Source organism: Aptenodytes forsteri, unplaced genomic scaffold (assembly GCF_000699145.1).
Source record: "Aptenodytes forsteri isolate BGI_AS27 unplaced genomic scaffold, ASM69914v1 Scaffold208, whole genome shotgun sequence".
In the NCBI taxonomy this organism is placed as follows: domain Eukaryota; kingdom Metazoa; phylum Chordata; class Aves; order Sphenisciformes; family Spheniscidae; genus Aptenodytes; species Aptenodytes forsteri.
This window is the reverse complement of record NW_008794963.1, coordinates 122,017-140,944: the sequence shown is the minus strand read 5'-3', so window position 1 is coordinate 140,944 and position 18,928 is coordinate 122,017. Positions and strand designations below refer to the sequence as shown.

General features: G+C 37.0%; 1 protein-coding gene across 1 annotated transcript in view; it reads left to right on the top strand.

The window, feature by feature from the left end:
* The window catches only part of NBN (nibrin), a 26,292-nt gene extending 18,045 nt beyond the window's left edge, over window positions 1-8,247 (top strand). Inside the window, exons 13-17 of the mRNA XM_009275453.2 lie at window positions 816-887; window positions 2,344-2,499; window positions 3,529-3,642; window positions 4,663-4,712; window positions 8,043-8,247. Of these exons, the coding sequence (XP_009273728.2) occupies window positions 816-887; window positions 2,344-2,499; window positions 3,529-3,642; window positions 4,663-4,712; window positions 8,043-8,073 (423 nt within the window). The 3' untranslated portion in view covers window positions 8,074-8,247. The remainder of the gene's footprint in view (window positions 1-815; window positions 888-2,343; window positions 2,500-3,528; window positions 3,643-4,662; window positions 4,713-8,042) is intronic.
* The last annotated feature ends 10,681 nt before the right edge of the window (window positions 8,248-18,928 follow it).

Below are 18,928 nucleotides of genomic sequence, written 5' to 3'. Positions count from 1 at the left end.
GGCACAGGTTTCCCAGAGAGGTGGTGGATGCCCCATCCCTGGAAACATTCAAAGTCAGGTCGGACGGGGCTCTGAGCAAGCTGACCTAGTTGAAGATGTCCCTGCCCATGGCAGGGGGGTTGGATTAGATGACCTTTAGAGGTCCCTTCCAACCCAAACTATTCTGTGATTCTATGATATTTCCTGTGGAAATAGGAAGGAGATTTCATGATAAAGCTCCACAGGCATATCTATGTTACCTGTTTTCTTCAAATATAGATGCACGTTGTGTATCTGGTAAGACAGAGAATGTGCGTAATTAACTCAAAATCTACAGGGTGCATAAAGCTGATATGATTTTTTTTTTCAACCACTGAAAAATAATTTATGAAAGGCAAATGTGCTTTTAAACTATGGGAGGAAAGGAACCTACAGAATACTCTCCTATCCTAGTAACGAAATGTCCATTCTGCACACATGGACACTTAACATACGAAATTGAAAATGCTACTTTTTATATTTAAAAGCTTTTACAGTATTTTCCAGAATCTGGCAGGACTTTAAAGATTGTACACATGGACAAAACTTGCTACTGGAAGAAGAAAAAAAAAAAAGTGAGAAAATAATGGTGGGTTTTTAATAGGAAAAAACCAACAATTGTTACAGTGTACATAAAATCGTATAAATTTATACATACAGTGCAGTTTCTTTTCTGTCTAAATATTTATATTGATTTGAAAATGCTTATTCCACTGTAAAGAGCAGAAAGCAATTTTATGTAATTAAATTTGTGTTTAAATTCAGTGTTACATTTTAAATAATTTTCAATCAAATAGAAAGAAGAGGAACTTGGATCAGTTCTAGCTTCCGAAATGAAAAGTGACATCAAGCAAGAGTCTCTAGTCTTGGTAAGAAACCAGATAATTGTAAGTTTGAACAGCAAACTTTGAAATAGGATCCATAAATACTATGTTCTTAAAAGCAAAATTTTGATGCATTTTTGTAATGCTTCTCAGAGTAAAGGAGGTTCTGAAGATTGTACTCCTTAAAATAATCACATGTAAATTTGAATAGTACAGTCCAACTTACTGACTGTGAAAAGACAGAGAACTGTAGTTCATCTGCATGCTTTTGTAATAGCATTTGGATGGATACTTAAGATACTTAAACTACAGAAATCTAATGTAATTGTATTAACCCTTCAATGCGGTTAATACTTGTACTGATATTTTTGTTAGGATACTGCTTAAAGACCAGACAAGAACGTAATCTCCTTGTCTGCTCTAAGGAGATCACAACTAGAATGGAAGAGATGGACCATTGAGAAAATAGATGTAACATACACTGATTAACAGTAAATAGCGTGCTAACTTTGTTATAGGTGAGATGAAGGAAGGAAGGAGGGGAGAATTGCTGGGAATGGCAGTGAGGCAGAGGAAAAGGAGATGAGGCTAAATGAAACTGAAATGGAAAGATTCTGAAGAGAGAAAGGAGAGTGTAGCCAGTCAACAAGGGCCAGGATAAAACCTTCTCACATACGTACAGAAAACAGTCCAAGAAGAGAGAATGCTGTGCAGGTATACCAAAGTGCAGATTAAGGGACTTTTAGTTTATACTTTGCTATAAAACAACTGTAGTGCATCTGGGCTGGAGCTGTCCATGAAGATAGTTTAACGTTACTTGTGAACTTGTCCTGCACCCAGACTTCCTTTTTAATCCACATAGATCTAGCCCCAAGCAGCAAAGTGTGCATGCAAACTTGCTGACATGTGAGCATTCTCATGTACAATAAAAAGTTGCTTCATTGATCAGATCCAGCTTACAGCCCTAAAGTTGGCCTAAATGGTAAATCTGTAGGCTAGAACTGAGCTGAAGACGTTCATCTTTGTCTTCCTTGGAGTTAGCTGGCATTTCTGTTAGAGTAAGTATACTTGATTAAATTAGTTCAGGTAAAAGGCAAGGTGGAGGGGAGGAGAGGAGTAATTCTTAGATACTGGCTAAACTAGGGGGGGGGGAATTTTACCTGAAGTTTTATCTTGAAGTAAAATCCTAGTGAAATGAGGTACGCTGACTTCGTTGTTATTACTGCAGTTCTTAATGATACTGTCTTTTCAACAGATGTAAATGTGAAAGAAATAAATTTCCTGAGCTCCGAGCTCTATTGGTAGTATGTAATGAGGCTGAGAAGTACACCCGTCTCCTTAGCTTCTAGCACTGCTGCTGCTTCCCCTTGTCCTTTTGTAATCCTAACTTTTGCCTCAGCTGTGCTCATGATAATTTCTTTCTCTACAGTTTATACTGTTAGAAATGCTGTATGTCTGTTTCTGCACTTGAAGTGCTCCTTCCTTTTTCTTCCCACATAAGAACTACAACAAACTTCAAGATGACTCCAGCAATCTTCCTAGCAGACTTATGTTGACTGAGTTTAGATCACTGGTTGTCAGCCATCCAAGACGGAACAGTCAGCTTACTGGAAATACCAGCTACAGGGGAAAGAAAAATTTCAAAATATTCAAAAAGGTTAGTGTGTATTTGAAGTGATCACAAGATGGCACTGTTTAAAAATACTAAAAAGTATTGCCTTAAGGCTGTAGAAATATGTTATGAAAGATTTTTTTAAATTTATAGTAACTACAGAAAGAAACAATTTAAATACTCTATTATACTGCTAACAAATGTTTTGCTAATTGACTAAAGAAGTACCAGGCTGACAAAGGCTTACCTCATGGTAGATTATTTAGATACTTGTACTCTCTATTCCAAGCTGTTACTTGGAATAAGTCATTAAGTGATGCCTACCATAACTTCTAGTTGTACCTCCAAAAGCTAGCAATTTCACTTCTCCAAAGACCTACATGTAAAGCATATGCTGATTCAGTGTCTTACATTTTATCTAATAACTCTTGGGTTTCTAAATAGAACTAAATCTAATATCTTGCAAAAGTTAAGATGGTTGCTTGCTTGGGTCCTGAAGATGATGTCAAGAAGATTCTTAGTGTTCAACATAAAAATACCACTTCAGCTCATATTAAAAATAAAAATAAAAAAGAATATATATGGTATAAGATTACTAGAAATGCATTTCAGTAAACCATTATGTAGAGAATGTGAGTCACATAATGCAATTTCCAGCTTTCTGGGAGTATGGTCTCATTTTTAGATAAAATTTTAAATTTCTGATAGTATTTTCTTTTCCACTGTTTTGTAATAGATTCTTATGCATTCTGGTGATAAAATAGAATCTCTCAGTAAAAATTGGTTTATAAAGTTTTCAAACTTCATTTAATGTACTATCAGATTTATTTAGCATATGTAACTTGTCAGCTGGGTTTTTTTGTTTCCTTTAGTAAAAGGAGGGAGTTAATAGCTTTCTGTAAATGCTTTTTTCACTTCAATCTCTTTTAATATGGTCTCTGAAAAATGTTGTTCAAAGAAGGAATGACTTTTTTCTGTGATATGTGAATAGACTTTCTGAATTTGTTAAAACCGACCTTTTACTTGCAGTGCGCTTGCCTTGTATTGTAATTTTATGAATTTATTGTCCAACAGGTAGCTTATCCAGGGGCAGGACAACTTCCATACATTATTGGAGGATCAGATTTGATTGCTCACCATGCTAAAAAGAATTCAGAGCTAGAAGACTGGTTAAGGCAAGAAATGGAGGTAAGGAATTCTTTCTCAAAGATGAGCAAACAAAAACTTGACTCATGTAAGTGGTCATACCAATCTTTGGTCATTTCTGAAATACTTCAGAATTTTATTTTTGAAATAAAACCTCAGCCAATTAGCTGTCCACACATGCTCATAGGAACATACACATTAGGAGGGTTACTGGAATTCAGAGGTCAGTGGTAAGGCTCATTTTTTTTGCTGATTTGAATTCATTTTACATGCAACATTCATATAATCGGAAAAACTGATTTAAACAAAATCAATAACCTGGAAGAGAATGATCTTTTTTTAATAAGCAAAAGAAGCACTATGGGCACTTGTGACTTCTAAAAATGTGACAGAGAACGTGGAAGAACTTCCATATGGTAATCTGTGTTCAAATTGTTACACAGTATAATTGATATTCTACTCTTGAACAGAACAGAAAATACCTGAGTTAAAATTCTGTTACAGTAGACTGAAGAGATACAGTAAGAATAAATTCAATATTTTTTCTGTCATAAAAATCTTCACCTTTGTATGTAAAAGTTCTAAAAAATATTAAATATTATCATAGCCATTCTCTAGCACTTTCATTTTCCAGTAGTATCTTTAAAAATATTTGCTGATGAGCCATATTCTGTTTCCACAGCCTGATCAAGATCCTGTTACATCAGTTTTATTATCTCCTTTTTTTTGTCCCTGCGTATAGATAATGCAAATTAAAATTCCCTTTGCACACCAATAATCAGATAAAAATGTCCCTATTTCTATAATGATGCTTAAAACCCAAAAAATGTATTTCTGACCAAAATCGATATCTTGCACAAACTAATCCATTCCATTAGTTGGTAGCAGTAGCCGAACTTGAGTAGTGCAATATATTATCTAATGTGAATATGCACTGAATGGAGTACTTAGAGAAAACTTACTTCTTCAGGAAAAACTGCTAGTGCAGGGATATATTGTTCTTCTGTATTGTTCATTAGCTTCACCCTTAACATCAAATATTGAATAAACTTATTTTCTCAGGAACAGAACCGACATGCAAGAGAAGAATCGCTTGCTGATGATCTCTTTAGGTAAGAGTTTTATGTATGTGCTTAAAAAAAGTGTGTAATTTGTGTCACATCTTGTCTTTTACAAAATTGGAATTTGTCCAAAACTTCTTTTGACTATTCTTTTCAAAATTCCGTGTATTCCCATCTATGGAATATACCCCAAATGACTCATCAACTTCTCTCCAATTTTTTTTATGCCTTAAACTTTCAATTTAATTCAGACTTGCTACAGTTTTTTAGTAAGAACCTTCTCAAAACTGTTGCTACTTCCTGTCTCATATGAACAAGCTTGATTGTTCACAAAGGCTGGAAGAGATTCTGGGGTCAGGCTTTCTGCCATTAGTGGTTGCCAGAGCCTAATGAAGTGTTTTGATCTTATAATTATGATAGTCATCTGAACTCCCAAGAAAAAGCAATTGGGTCTGCCACTGTTTCATTCTGGCCATGGCACTTGTCTGTCCCTGTGCTGAGTCACCTGAGGGAGCTAAAGTAACAGAATACTAATTCTGTGAAAAAGTAATTGGCAGGGCTGCTTTTTTTTTTTAATCTTTGAAGTAATAATTCCCAGAATTTAAAACAAAAAATTTAAAAAAACTACTAAGTAAATCCTTCAGCGTAGACCCTCCTTATCCCTTATCTTTGAGACCTTAAGCTGCTTTCAAACCCATTCAGAATGAAAGAGCGCCTACCTTTTTGTACTTATTAGAGTATCCCTGAATGCCTTACCATCGTTCCAGTTTTCAGACTGAGGATAGGAGGCATTTTTACATCCATCATTCTGTGCTCCTGACAGTGTAGTAGAGTCATTAATTCTGTCTTAATCAGTGCTTATGTCACAGGGGTTTGAGAGATTTCTTTGGTAGGTCCAGGTTCACCTTGGCTGTGCTTATGTCACAGGGGTTTGAGAGATTTGGTAGGTCCAGGTTCACCTTGGCCGTTTGCCATTGCTTTTTGCCATAACTCATTACGTTTGCCTCTAAAATACAGTCTGTTTCAGCAGTTTTCTTCAATAACCCTCATTTCAGTTGTCTACCACTTTCCCTAATCTCTCTTTTGAAAGAGAGAATCATCCTATTCAGTTGATTTTCTGTCCAGTTACTTTCAACTGTAATCCTAACTTAATGATTTATAACCACTTTCTAATTAAAAAAAGTTCTAAGCCAAATTTGCCACTTCATCCAGTTTTTACATCTGCAATACAGCCTTTAAATATATGTCAATTATGAAGACATTTATAAAAACATGGTGCAGCTTGATTGCTGTGCTGGAATATTAACTGGTCCAAAATACCTTGATTAATTTCAGCCTTTCAAAACACAGCAGTGGAAACTTAGATAATTCGCATACATTCATGCCTAGAAAAGTTTTTACCTCAACTCCAGTTTATTTAGGATAGTTGTACTTACAGAAGCTTTCACAGTCAAAAATATTAAAACACACAATTTAATGTTCAGCAATTTGTAACCTACTTCTAATTTTGTCCTTAATCCTGAGTAAAACTACTTGGCATAATGCTAATACTAACAGCTGCAATTTCCCGTGAAAATTCCATTTGAAGATGCCATTAGAAAGTCGTGCAGTACTCCAAGGTAAAGATGAGCTAGAAGGAAAAGCTGTACCCTCAGCTGCTGCTGAGTACCTACTGAGATGGAGGAGGAAGGGAAGGCATATTATACTGTCTGCTAAGACTACAGATAAATGGATTATGTTCAGTAATAGCCCTTTGTATCCTTCGCTCCCAGTTCCCAGCAAGGTCTTCTGTTTCTTTGTGCATTCACTCACAGTAGTGGAATCTCTGTAGTCCTTTTCCATTTCAGGCCACAGGCACTGTACAGTTTCCTTTCTCTGATGATGATGTTTGATTTTCTTTCTGTCTGGAAAACATCATCTGGGCTTCATTTAACATGGAAAATGACTGGAGCTGAGGTGGGGGAGATTACATTAAAAGATGTTCATGACTGTTAGTGTCAGCATCTCCACAGACAGTCACAGACAGGGTTGAAGCTGTTGGTGTCGTCCTGATGGCAGGTTTCCATTGTGTATCATCCCCTTCTCTTATCTGTTTTCTTTTTCTTTTTATCTTCCCCCCCTCCCCCCCCCCCCCGATAGGATTTGGCATCCAGGACATATTTAAATGTTAGAACTGCTGTGTTACAATGCTGTAGCAATAAATTCAAATAAATGCTTTGAGATTTAATGTAAGGATCTCATTTTGTTTAGCAAAGATTTAATTATTTTCTTAGGTTTTATGTGAAGAAACAAGCAACCACTGTTTGAATTCTTACCTCCTATGCATTTGACTAACACTAAAAATTGTGCATTTAGGTAGAAAAATGTGTATGGTGAAGAAGGATGTTTTTGTCCAAATCACTATCAAAGAAACATGATACCGCATATCAACATGTGTAAGAGCCATTCAGAAGATCTTACTGCATTAACAGCTTGCGCTGTTAATTGACAGTTAATAATAGAGCATTTCTTTCAAAGGGTACACATTTCACTTCTGCCAGAAGTCTGAGCTGTATAGCAACAGCAGTGACTTCTAATACCTTTCTAGTTATGTGGTGATGTAATTTGGCTCACAAGTTGTCACATTTTCCTGTCTAAGCAAAAAAAGTCATGACGAATGAGAACAGAATTAGTGGAAGTAAAACTGCCTGATCATTCAGTTGTGTTTAAGTTATTCATGCATGAATACAAAACACATCAGAATTTCAAAGAAGTGACACAGGATTTTGGGAGATGAAGCACAAATGGAGAGAAAGAGAAGGCCGAGGGGATAGCAGTGTCAAGCAGAGGCAAACTATAAGCATATTGCAGTAAATCAGGTAACTATTTAGTATATCCAGAAAGTAGATATAAATTACTAAAAATCAGTCAGAAGCTATGTAAAGGGGAAGGCAAGGCAAGGAACTGCTTTATGTGGGAGTAGGAAGCCGCAGAAGGGTTTTGTCTGAATGAGTTGTGGCCAAACGTTGTACATTGCTGTGAATATACAGTACCCCTTTCCCCTCCCTCTTTTTTTTTTTTTTTTTTGTTAGTGAGGAACTTAATGTTGGGACATTAAAGGCTTGGAGAAGCTTGTTCATGCATCAGATTTAAAGATTTTAAGTAGCTAGGAAGTCTGAAAATTTTAGTAAAGGTTATCTCTAGTTCATGCACAGGTTCTAGCTTAGGCATCCTTCAGTCAAATTGTAGCAACTGTAGCTAATAGAAGTGCAGTCAGGGAAAGGACTGAACACTGACTAATTCCTTGTTATGAATATATAATAAAGCTATTCACATCACACTGTTAACTTTGAATATCATTAAGTTTTACTTATTTGTGACAAATTCTCTTTTTTGTTGCAGATATGATCCTAATGTGAAAAGGAGAAGATAAATTATGACCTGAATTTACAGTGATTCTCTAGCAAAATCTGCTTTCTGTTTCTTAGGTTTGCTGGTTACAGTGTTTAATACATACCCATGTATGACCATTTGAGCTATCTATTATTGTAAGACTTAAAAACAAGTCTTGCTTTTATTAAAGAAAAGTTTCTTTCGCTGCTTGGTACTTACGGCTTGCATGTTTTCAAGGCCTTAATGTTATTTGCTTCAGAGTAATGCTCAGTAAAATACCATAGATACTTAGGATTTGATTTTAGGCTGTTTATTTCTAATGTTTGCATGTCAGTACTATTTTGGGAAAAAAAAGGAAGTTAGCATCAGGCTTTTTTCTTTTCAGAAGGGCTTTGTTAATTAGTGTTTTGTATATTGTCAATTTTGTCTTGAGGTGGAGGTTTTTGAGGACTTCATAAGTAAGTTAGATCAAACTTTAAATTTGTATCTGAGTAAACAAAAAGTATTTAATATTGATAAGGTCAAGCTTTTTCCTATTTTTGAAGTTGGTGACAAAGAATTATTTGTGGCCAGCCACCAATTTTGTGTGATGGCAGATTTGAAACAAATGTTTAAATTCTAAAATTCAGTGATTTTTGCCCTATTATGTCTTCAAATCTTCAATATTTGTTTGAACAGCCTACAGACTAGAAATACTCTCACAAACTCAGAAAAAGATTCCAAGAAATTTTGCAGCAGCAACAAGCAGTTTAATTTTGGTTTCTTGGGAAGGGAAAGAGACGCAAGTGCAGTTTCTTTTTCTGCATATTTCCTTTCCTTTGCAAATAGGAGAGAGAGCTGTGTTTGAAAATGGCTGTTTAAGAACAAAAGATGTATACGGAAAGCCCAAAAGCTGCATGACGAGAACCATCAGATTATGAGAGTCTGTGTCCTTTCCTTTAGTATTAAATGAGAAATAACCTTGTACATTCCTCAGAAGTGTAAATTCTGATATAATGATGTCTCATATTCTGTAATTTGTTTTTATTTTTAATGAGACTCAAGTTAGAGGGGGAGAAGACCAAATTGGATAGTTTGTAGGAGTCACAGGGTGGGGGGAAACACGCCAAAAATAAGACTTAAAAATAAAAACTGGTGGGGGGAGTTTCCCTGGAAAGTAAAAAAAGAAAAACTTGAAAGCTCCAAAACGGGGAGTGGTAGAGAAGCCAAATGAATCCCCTTGCTATTGGAAATAATGTATGTTATCCATGCCTTCACTTTTTTCAACCACTGTGTAAAAAAAAAAAAAAATCTGTCCTTCAAAATAATTCCATTGTCTGTATCGCCAGTGAATACCCGTTTTTGGGTTAGGAGAGCTCATCTGAGAATTTGGAACTTGAAGGATTCCCCTGGAAGTACAGTGAGAAAAGCCTTCCAGATTTTCTGCTCAGCTGTATGAAGCCATCACATACAGATGAAGATGGACAGTAGCTCCATCGCATCCTGTTTCAAGAGGCAGGATGGTAGGATCTCCTTCCTTATGTGAGGAAGTAATTTGATTGATGTAATTGAATTTAAGTACTCAGTAAGAAAGCTACTTCCTCTGAGGAGAGCTCAGAATGTGCAAGCAAGATGAGCTGAGCTGTTTCAAGCCACTGTCATGTATCAGATTTGAAGAACAGCATCCTGAGGTCAATGTATATCAAGATAGCAGAAATGCTGAAGTCAATATGGTTGCATGGTCTCGGAAAATATTTGGTCTTCAAAAAGCAATCTTTCCTCTGGTCTATTTTGGCATCTTCTTGATGACTTGGTCAGGGCTGTCCAGAGTGATACGCAAAGTGCAAGACTGGTACCTCTGAGTTCAGCAATAGCCATGAGAGTGTGTTGGTATTGTAACCTGCATCAGGGCACATCAAATCTTGTCCACCAAATACCTTTAAAAAGGCTGGTCTTCAGCAGTTGAAATATTTCCTGGAGGAGATGTACTGACTGCTGTTTGTTGCACCCTCAGGTGAATTTTTCTATGGTCACAATGAGAATCTCCAGGTTTTCCTGTTGAAGACCCACCTATCCAGCGGGGCAGCTCTTGTAGGCTGCTGAGCATGACCTTTTTGATTGTTATTACTAAATTCAAGCAAATAGCTTGGATAGAAGAATATCAATGGACAAGATCCTTCAGAAAGGTTGTATTTATAGTTGTAAAAAACAGAACTTGTCATTTCACCTTAGCAATTCTCAAAAGATACAATGTACGGGGGCCTTCTACAAGAAAGCAAAGGCTAAGTCCTTTGCTGCTCAGACTGCAGTCTGCCAGGGTTCAAGTAACTCTGGTGGCACATCCGAGACCACTCTTCTGTTCACATTATATGACTTGGGACTCTTCAAACCCAATTCTTCACACAGTTAAATTTAGCAGCTTTGATACTTTTTTTTTTTTTTTTTTTTTTTTTTTGGGTGTTTTTTTTTAAAATTTGCAGGTTTTGTTTTTTTTTTTTTTTTTTTTTTTAGTTATTTGGTGTCCCACCATGTGACTGGGAGAGCACCCACAGACAAACACTTGGAGCTTTGTCTTCTCTGTATCAACACTTCCACCATCAGCTTTCTTTGCAGTCTTTCACAGGCAGCTGTGTGCTCTCAGGAGGGGAGGGCATTCTGGGGATTTCCACAGTAGTGCTGAGAAAAAAAAAAAAAGTTGGGATCAGCACTTGCCTGAAGATATACCCAGTGTATGTTCCAGTTTTGGGTCCAACTTGAGGATGCCTAATAGGTGATAGTTTGGTTTCTAATTCAGTTGCATCTGCTGTCTGGTTGATGGGAAGCCTGTAGATTAGTGAACCTGAACCTGAAATAGCTTTTGCTATTTCAACATCGAGTTATGCTTGCATTAAAAGAAGCTTAGACATCTAAAACCTCTACCCCTTACCTATGGCTTGAATTGTAATTCCAAATTCATGTTACAAATCCTATTCATAATACTGAAACTTTTCTTCCATTTTAGCATAACTTTGTCATGATTTTCAGCTCCAGACGTTAGAGGAAACGTGCTTGTTGGCTTACTGGTTTGGGCCTTCTGTTACTGAAGTTTCTGAGGTAGATGATAAAGGACACGATTACATGATGCAAGTCTTGGGAGCCTGAACATCCAATAAATGACATCAGTATTTGGATATGACAAATTGGATTGACAATTGGATTGACAATTGGATTGACAAACTGGAGCTATGACATTAACTTGACCTGATGTTTCCTTTATTTTATAAAATACGCTGTTGTGGCCTGACCCCAGTAGGCAGCTAAGCCCCATACAGCTGCTCACTTGCTCCTCCCCCCCAGCAGGATGGGGGAGAGAGAATTGGAAGGGTGAAAGTGGGAAAACTTCTGGGCTGAGATAAAGACAGTTTTACAGGTAATGCAAAAGCTGTGAGCACAAGCAAGGGCAATTAACTTTGTGTTCTGCAGTTCAGAACTATTGCTGCATGCTCCATTTCCATTCTGTGGGGCTTCTGCCCTGTGGTTTCAACATCCAGTTCACCAGTTTTCTGAGAGAATTTGCGTGGTGTCGATTTTCTTTAGAAGGTTAAAAAAAGTTCAGTAACTCAGACATGACATCTAAGATTTCTTTCATCTGCCTCAAACCACAATCTGCAAGCATACCCACCTTTTTGACAAAATGCTGCTCTCCACCTAAAAATAAATGTAAGCAGAAACTTATCTTCAGATCTTGTTTCTTGCTTTTTTTCTGTGTAACACAAAGTTTGTTTGAGGGGTAACTGTTAGGATTGCTTTTTTTATAGCATGCATTATCTTTGTTCACACTGCTCACAGGAAGGAGATGCACACAATACATAAACTAAATGCACTTTTTATTAGCAAGGCTTTTAAAATACAGTCTTGCATTCAGCAGCTTAGCTGAACACAGTTTAAAGCAGATTGAATTACTTCATGCACCACTAAAATAGAAGATGGGTGCTGTATCCCTGCAGGAGCAACATGCTTAATTTTCAGTTTAACTCAGACCAGTTTCAGCTGATTTCCCATCTTTCCTACATCAGTTGGGAAAGCCATTGCCTTTTTTGGCAAGACTACCAAAATATTTTCACTGTTGACGTTTGCTTTCTCCTTCTGTCCATTCACATCTGTGACTATCTGTCCCTTTTTCTCCTACCCTTACTCCCCATCCTCTCCCAGAATGGGGGGGCTGGTGCAGCGGGGCTGGCCTCTCCTGTGTCATAGCACCAGTTCCTATGTTCTGAAAGTGTTTGCAGTCAGCTTCAGTTCCTTCCCTCCACCGACCTCCCTAACAACTTCCTCCGGAGTGCTAAGCCCCCTTCATTACCTCCATTCCTGGTGTGTCCAAGAGGCTGTATTCCACGTGTTTACCATCAAGCATCATTCATAACTGATACACCAGCTGAAGTCTCTGCTATAGACCTACCTCCAACCCACTCCTATTACGAGTTCGTTTTGTACAGGTGCTTTCTCAGTCCTGATGCTTATCCTATCTTTTCCCCCCTCCCATGCAACTAGCCCTTCTCTTGCTCTGTTCCATTTCTTGAATCTATCCACGGTCACATTCGGCCACATCTGGTGTTTGATTCACAAATTAGCTACTTCCGATGGTGTTCTGGTACCTCCTTAGAACTTAAGCCAAATGTGGCAAAACCTGAACTGTCTTCCTTACCATTATTCCTCACTCTTCCCCTTACCATGTTTTGATAACCACCATCGCCACATTCCAGTGAGATATAGTTATAAAAATGCTAGACAAAATCAGATCTCCCTAACTAGCAACTTTCCCTGCCATTTGCTTTAGCACTCTGCTCATACCACTCTGCCCCAGCTTTGACTATCGGAATCTCTCTGAAGCATTGGCTATAGCACCAGATCCATGCAAGCCAACACCTTTTCCCTCTTTCTGAACACTACAGGTCTCTGAATGCTTCTTCCTCCCCATAGTTTGTTTTTTTCCTCTGACTTAAGAGTTCCCCACTTCTCCAAATCAAAATAATTGGCTTCTAGGTGAAACTGTTTTAATATTAATCCTTTAGCCTTCCATCTGTCATCAGTTTTCACACATGAAGATAAAACAAGCTTAGCATGCAAGTCTCAGGTTTATCATCTAATCAAAGCTGAGGTTTTGCTCACAAGTCGCTTGCAGCTCAGAAGGAGAATGTATTTCGGCTGACAGCAGATGTTCTGTACACGTTTACATTGCTCATCTGAAAAAAAGGGTATGACCCAAGCATACTCCAGCAAAAGCAGAAATACTGAGGCATGACACACAGAAATGACATTTACATAGTATCTCCAAGTCTGGGTGTATCTTGTGTGTGAACAAAAATACAGGTAGATAAATTGATATCTCATATAGATACTGGAATTCCACAACCAGCATACCAGACCTAACAGAGAAATGGGCACGATCAGAGTACTGACTTTCCAAATTGTGCCAGGTAGATGTAAGGTAGCAGGATCGGTTCTTGAACAGCAGTAACTCAGTGTTCACATAGAAGCTGGTCCTAGAATCTAAACTGATGGAAAATGAACTGTTTCCCTCTCCTTGGATTATCCCCTGGAACTGTATCAAATCTCTCTGATCACCTTGTCTCTAGCTTTAGATTTGTGGACAATTATTTTTTCTTTATATACCTAGTTAAAAAAGAACCTAAAAATGCCAGGATTCCCTAATATTTTGTGAATACATAACAAACCTAGTTGTTCATTTTCTTTATGCTGGCATGTAAGTCTACAGAGGGTGTCCAGGGACATGAAGCTGAATTTTAGTTTATTGAAGCATCCACTGTAGGCAATGTAGGCTGATACTTGCACATTGCCATTGATCTCAGAATAAAGAGATGGAGGAGGAAAGTGCAAATTAGGTTAACTTAGTCTCCAGAACAACTCGTTTCAAAAGGACAGCAGAGCTAAGAATACGAAGTATATTCTTTCCTGGTTTTGATGACTGCCGATGACCACTAGGTTATGAAAGTTGGCTTAATATGCCCTATAAGTTCAAAATTATCGTTGTTAGAAAATCAGCTAGCATGCAGACAGGTGTAATGTGAACTCAAGTTCAGGGTTTGTTTAAACTGAAATGTTCCATAGTGTCTGCAAAGACAAAACCATCCTTAAAACAGTGCTTAGCTTCACTATAATTACTAAATTATACTGTAACACTTTTTTCCCCGTAATCTTTGTTCCTTACACCAAATTCATCCTTGACTTCACACTTCCTTGTTTAATTCAAGCTTCTAAAATCAGCTAAACTCGAACACCTTAAGTGTACCATATTCCCCAAAATACAGTCTTTTTCAGAAAAAAAGAGCTCTTTATAATTCAATATCTTAGCTTCAGATTTGTACCCCTAATGTCACCAAAGCCTTCCTTTCTCTGTCAAAGAATGTTTCAGTTTCCATTGTTTCTGCTAAATAGAATCAGGTGTTACGGTCATTTGAAACAAAGCGTGACTTTTGTTTCAGGTTGGGCAAGGGGAAAAGGGAGAAGTAAATGTCCAAAAAGCTGTCACATCAGTTGAGGTACTGTGCTCCCATCTTGCTCTCACCTCAAAAGATAATCGAAAATGATGACAGAACATTGTTATTGTAAGGTTCTAAAATATTATCTAAATTAAAATGTAACAGTATAAACCTTTTAGCATTTTTTGTTCCATAACTTCTTCAAAATGAAATCTTTACTATATGGATGATAGTAAAATCAAATAATCAGCTACCTTTAAGGCATACATGTGCTACCTCTTGCTGTTTAGAAATGTTTGGAAGCTAGCGCTGTTACAGCACAAATTCCGCTATTACATGAAAATACCTGCTTGTTTTCTCAGTAGAAAATATGGTACCAAAGCAACCAAGTCTCATCTCTTGGCACACCACCGTACTGATCCAGTCCTACAGCTTCTGGAGCAAATACGATTGCTTCTAGTTCATATGTACGTGTTGCACTTCAGTGTAACTTCAATTAAAAGCCAATTAAAAATGTATGGCAACATGTTAGACTAACAGCTCCAGCACAGAGCTCTAAAGTTACAGTATGCAAATCTTGACACAGGAGGATGGGAGACCACCAGCCTACCAACGCTGCATGGATTCACTTCAGTACCTATAGGTTTGCAGTTCATACTGCTCAGGTTCTTTGCTGCTTTCCTCCCATCATTCCTCACTGGTCATCGCTTGTTACCACCAGTCAGGACTCACTAGAAGTTTGCAAGTTTTACACCCCTTCTTTCTCTCTCAAGAGCAGGCCTTTTCTTCCTTTCAACTGAATACGCAGATCAGGCCTGCCTCAAAAAGTTTGGGTCTTAATATAATTTCCCCCAGCTTTGAGTAAGTACTCTGGATTTCTGGCTCTAGCTTTCTTTTCACAGTTCTTGAGCTGCGAGAGAAAGAAGCTACAGCCACTTCCCTCTATAAAATTAGTATTTTTCATTATGCAACCATCACTCTGTGAAATTAATCATTAAAAAAAAAGGTGCCTACACTCACCAGGCCAGAAGGAAAATACAGTATGCTCCAACAATTCCCTAAGTGCTGAGGACTAGGGACCTGCAGCTGTGGGATGCACTTTGGTGTCCCTTACTCAGTGTATAGGTGCTGTTTCTGGGACCTACGCTCTTTCCACGCATTCACTGGCAAGCCCGGGATGCTAGCCCAAGGCAATGCATTTTCCTAAGAGACAGAAGAATCCAATGTTACTGTCACCACTCACTCTGGATTACTTGCAGAAAGGATTTCTGCGTTTACTCACCAGGGTGAAGCTTAGCCTTACTCTTTTGTGGAAAATGTTTTAAGCAGAAGTCAATCATCTACTGGAAACCAAAAGAAAGGCTGTGCTGTTTCCTATCACCCCGTTAGGTGCCTTCATTAACAAGCACCTATTGTTAAATAATCACATATGAGGCAGATTGTTAGGGAAATCTACTATGACAAATCTTAGTTCCAGTTCAACAGCTGGATAATACTTAAAATAATCTTAGCAATAATTTCGCTAGGAGACACATTCAGCATTAAGATCCAAAACCCAGTATGAGACATTTTCCCACTAGCCTATTAAAAAATACACAGTATGGGTTAACATACCTTTACAAATTCTATAAATCCAAATTAAATTCCTTTAGCTAAAAATTATATTCTTCCTGTCTGTATTTTAGTAATAAAGCTTAAGTAGTAAGCATCCTTTTTAAATCCATGATGTTTAAAAGCTTATCTTTCTCACTGAAAGTAGAGCTGAAAGAAGCAAACAGTCTCCCTTCTGGGAACTATTAAAACATACAGGAAATTCAAATGGTTTTTTTTTTCAATCTCAGAAACAAAGTATTTCCCCAAAAGACAACTATTTGGTGCCAACATCTAATTCACAATAAATGCAGTAAGTATGATATAATGCTTTAGGTAAAACTATCCTAAGGCAAAGCTTGAATTTTTACATCTCTTATTCTCTCAAAATACCAAAGTGGAGAGAAACAGGAATTTCTCTCAAAATCAGAAACCCAAAAGTGAGAAAGTCCAGCTACAACTTTAAAACTAGCAATTCCTAGAAGAAACAGGACGATTTTTTAGTAAAGCTTTGGTTGAAAAAAGTATTTTTATACTGGCTTAATAAACGTGACCACTGAGAAAAAATCTCTGCCCAACTAAGGGGTCTCACATACAATTTTTTTATCTCAAAAATACTGGCAAGATTGATAAAAGAAAAAGTCAGTTAAACCTCAAGGTGCTGTAATACTGCAGTGAAAGATACCTGTGTAATAACAGGACAAAAATCTCTGCTACAAATTTGTCACTACAACACACATAGCCTGTAAGTAGCTGCAGCAGCTGAGGCTAGAGATGTGGCTGTTCGAAGCTTTTCTCCCCTTTTTGCAAAATAACTGTTTAAGTAAATTCCTTCCTTTGTTTTGTTGGCATTTTAAATGTTTCACGTGACAAATGAAAATGCAGTAACATGCCATGATATCTTGTATTCGGACATTTATATTGACACAAAACCGAAGGAATGTAATCACAGCGCAGATGTATTCCCAATATATTAACTGCAATAAAGTTCTAAAAATCAAGTATTTAGCAGTTATAACACTGATTCTCAGTTAAATTATTAGGTATCACAGGTTTAGGATAGATCTATATATACACAGTTTCTGCCAAAGAAGGCAAATTATAGAATCTCAATTCAATTATGAAGAAAATAAGCCTAGAATTTAGCATAATTAAAACCATCTCAGATGCAAGTATAAAAAAGTATCTTAACTAGTATTGACAATGCATGGTTAAATCCAATCATGTAGGCAACGCAGAAATTAATATAAATTTTGCCTCATTTGTGTTTATTTTTATGCAATTAAGTTTGCTCTAAACTAAAATTTATTATTAGTAGTAGCATCACTTCATAAATGACTTTGGACTTTCATTGAAAATACTGTCATTTTAATCCTTGCATACTTTACTTTTTCAACTTCTACATCCAAAGCCTGAGTAACTTACTCAGATGCATAAAGGCCTGCAGCAGCCACAGAACCCCGTAATTCAGTAGGCACAGAAAACAGGCATTTATTGCATATAGGTGTCTACAACTTACGAAAGTTAGACAGCTGGGAAACCAGCAAGCACTAGCAGTTTCACAAAGCCTAAGCCTAATTTCCTTTTGAAAATCTGTTCAAGTTCTAATACGGAGATTTTAATCATGCAAATACAATACCTTAAACTAACATGACGTTCGTCAACACAAAAAAGCTCCAAACAAGAAATTGAATTGAATAAAGATGTTATTACTATTCCATCACATTGGACCTGAATTAAAATGTTTGGTAATACATCAGTTAAAACCAAGCACTTGGTCTATTGAGAGTTCTGGAAGATAACTTAAGTTTTCTAACTAGCTGTTGCTTACCTCACTATGGTGAATAACCCATGAGTGCATTTAGGTAAACTAACTACTCTAAAACCCAGCAAATGAAATCTAGGTCTTATGTTATGGAGCAGAAAGGTGACACTTCAATTCAGAGGTAGGTACAAGTTAAGTCTTTGTCTTTTGCAACAAGCTTTAAGATTTGTAGGAACTACGGCATGTTTGTTTGGGGTTTGTTTTGTTTATTTTTTAGCTGGCTGTGAGATATAAGCCTTTTTCCAGTTTCAAAAATTGCAGGCTAAAATAGTTTTACTGTTATGTGCTGCTCTAGAAATAAGAGAAATAACCAATACTTGGTCAAATGGGAGATGAGAGTATCCATCACCCACCTTCATCTGTCAAGTGATCTCATTCAGTCTTCCTGAGCTCGGAAGCAAAAGAAACCTTAAGTTTTCTCACGTACTTAATTTTTTAGTAGTACACTAGATATTCATTATATTGACACTGTAATAAGAGCACTTATATCAGTACTTTATTGTTTATGTTAATCAGTATTCTCAGAATGTACATATCACTGTAGGGGAATATCTCATGTTCATCTTTCTGCACGCACCCAACTCTAGGCATAGCGTGAAAAAAAAAACATTAATGGATTGTGTCAAATCATGCGTTAAAGATTGAATGGGAATGCTTAATTCTTTTATTGCAATTATCAAATAGGATAATTTATAAGTGTTGAGGAATACTTCTTGCTTACAGAAATCCTTCTTATAGTAAAAACCATTTTACTAAGTGGTCATTCCAAGTATTACTGTATTACTACAGCAAATAAATAAAATCCTTGTTTCAAGCAGAAGGCTCCAAATTTGCTTTGGGACCAAAAATCACTTTGTACTAAGTAAGCTTTCTGCTTTTAGAAGTCATTTTAATTTCATGGTAAAAATATCTTGTCACATTTGACACTAAAATGTAAAGCCACTCTGGTAGGCATTGCTTTTCCCAGAGGAAGTCTGCTCTTGTAGCTGAGCAAGAGAGGACAGGCAGGTCAATGTAAGTTA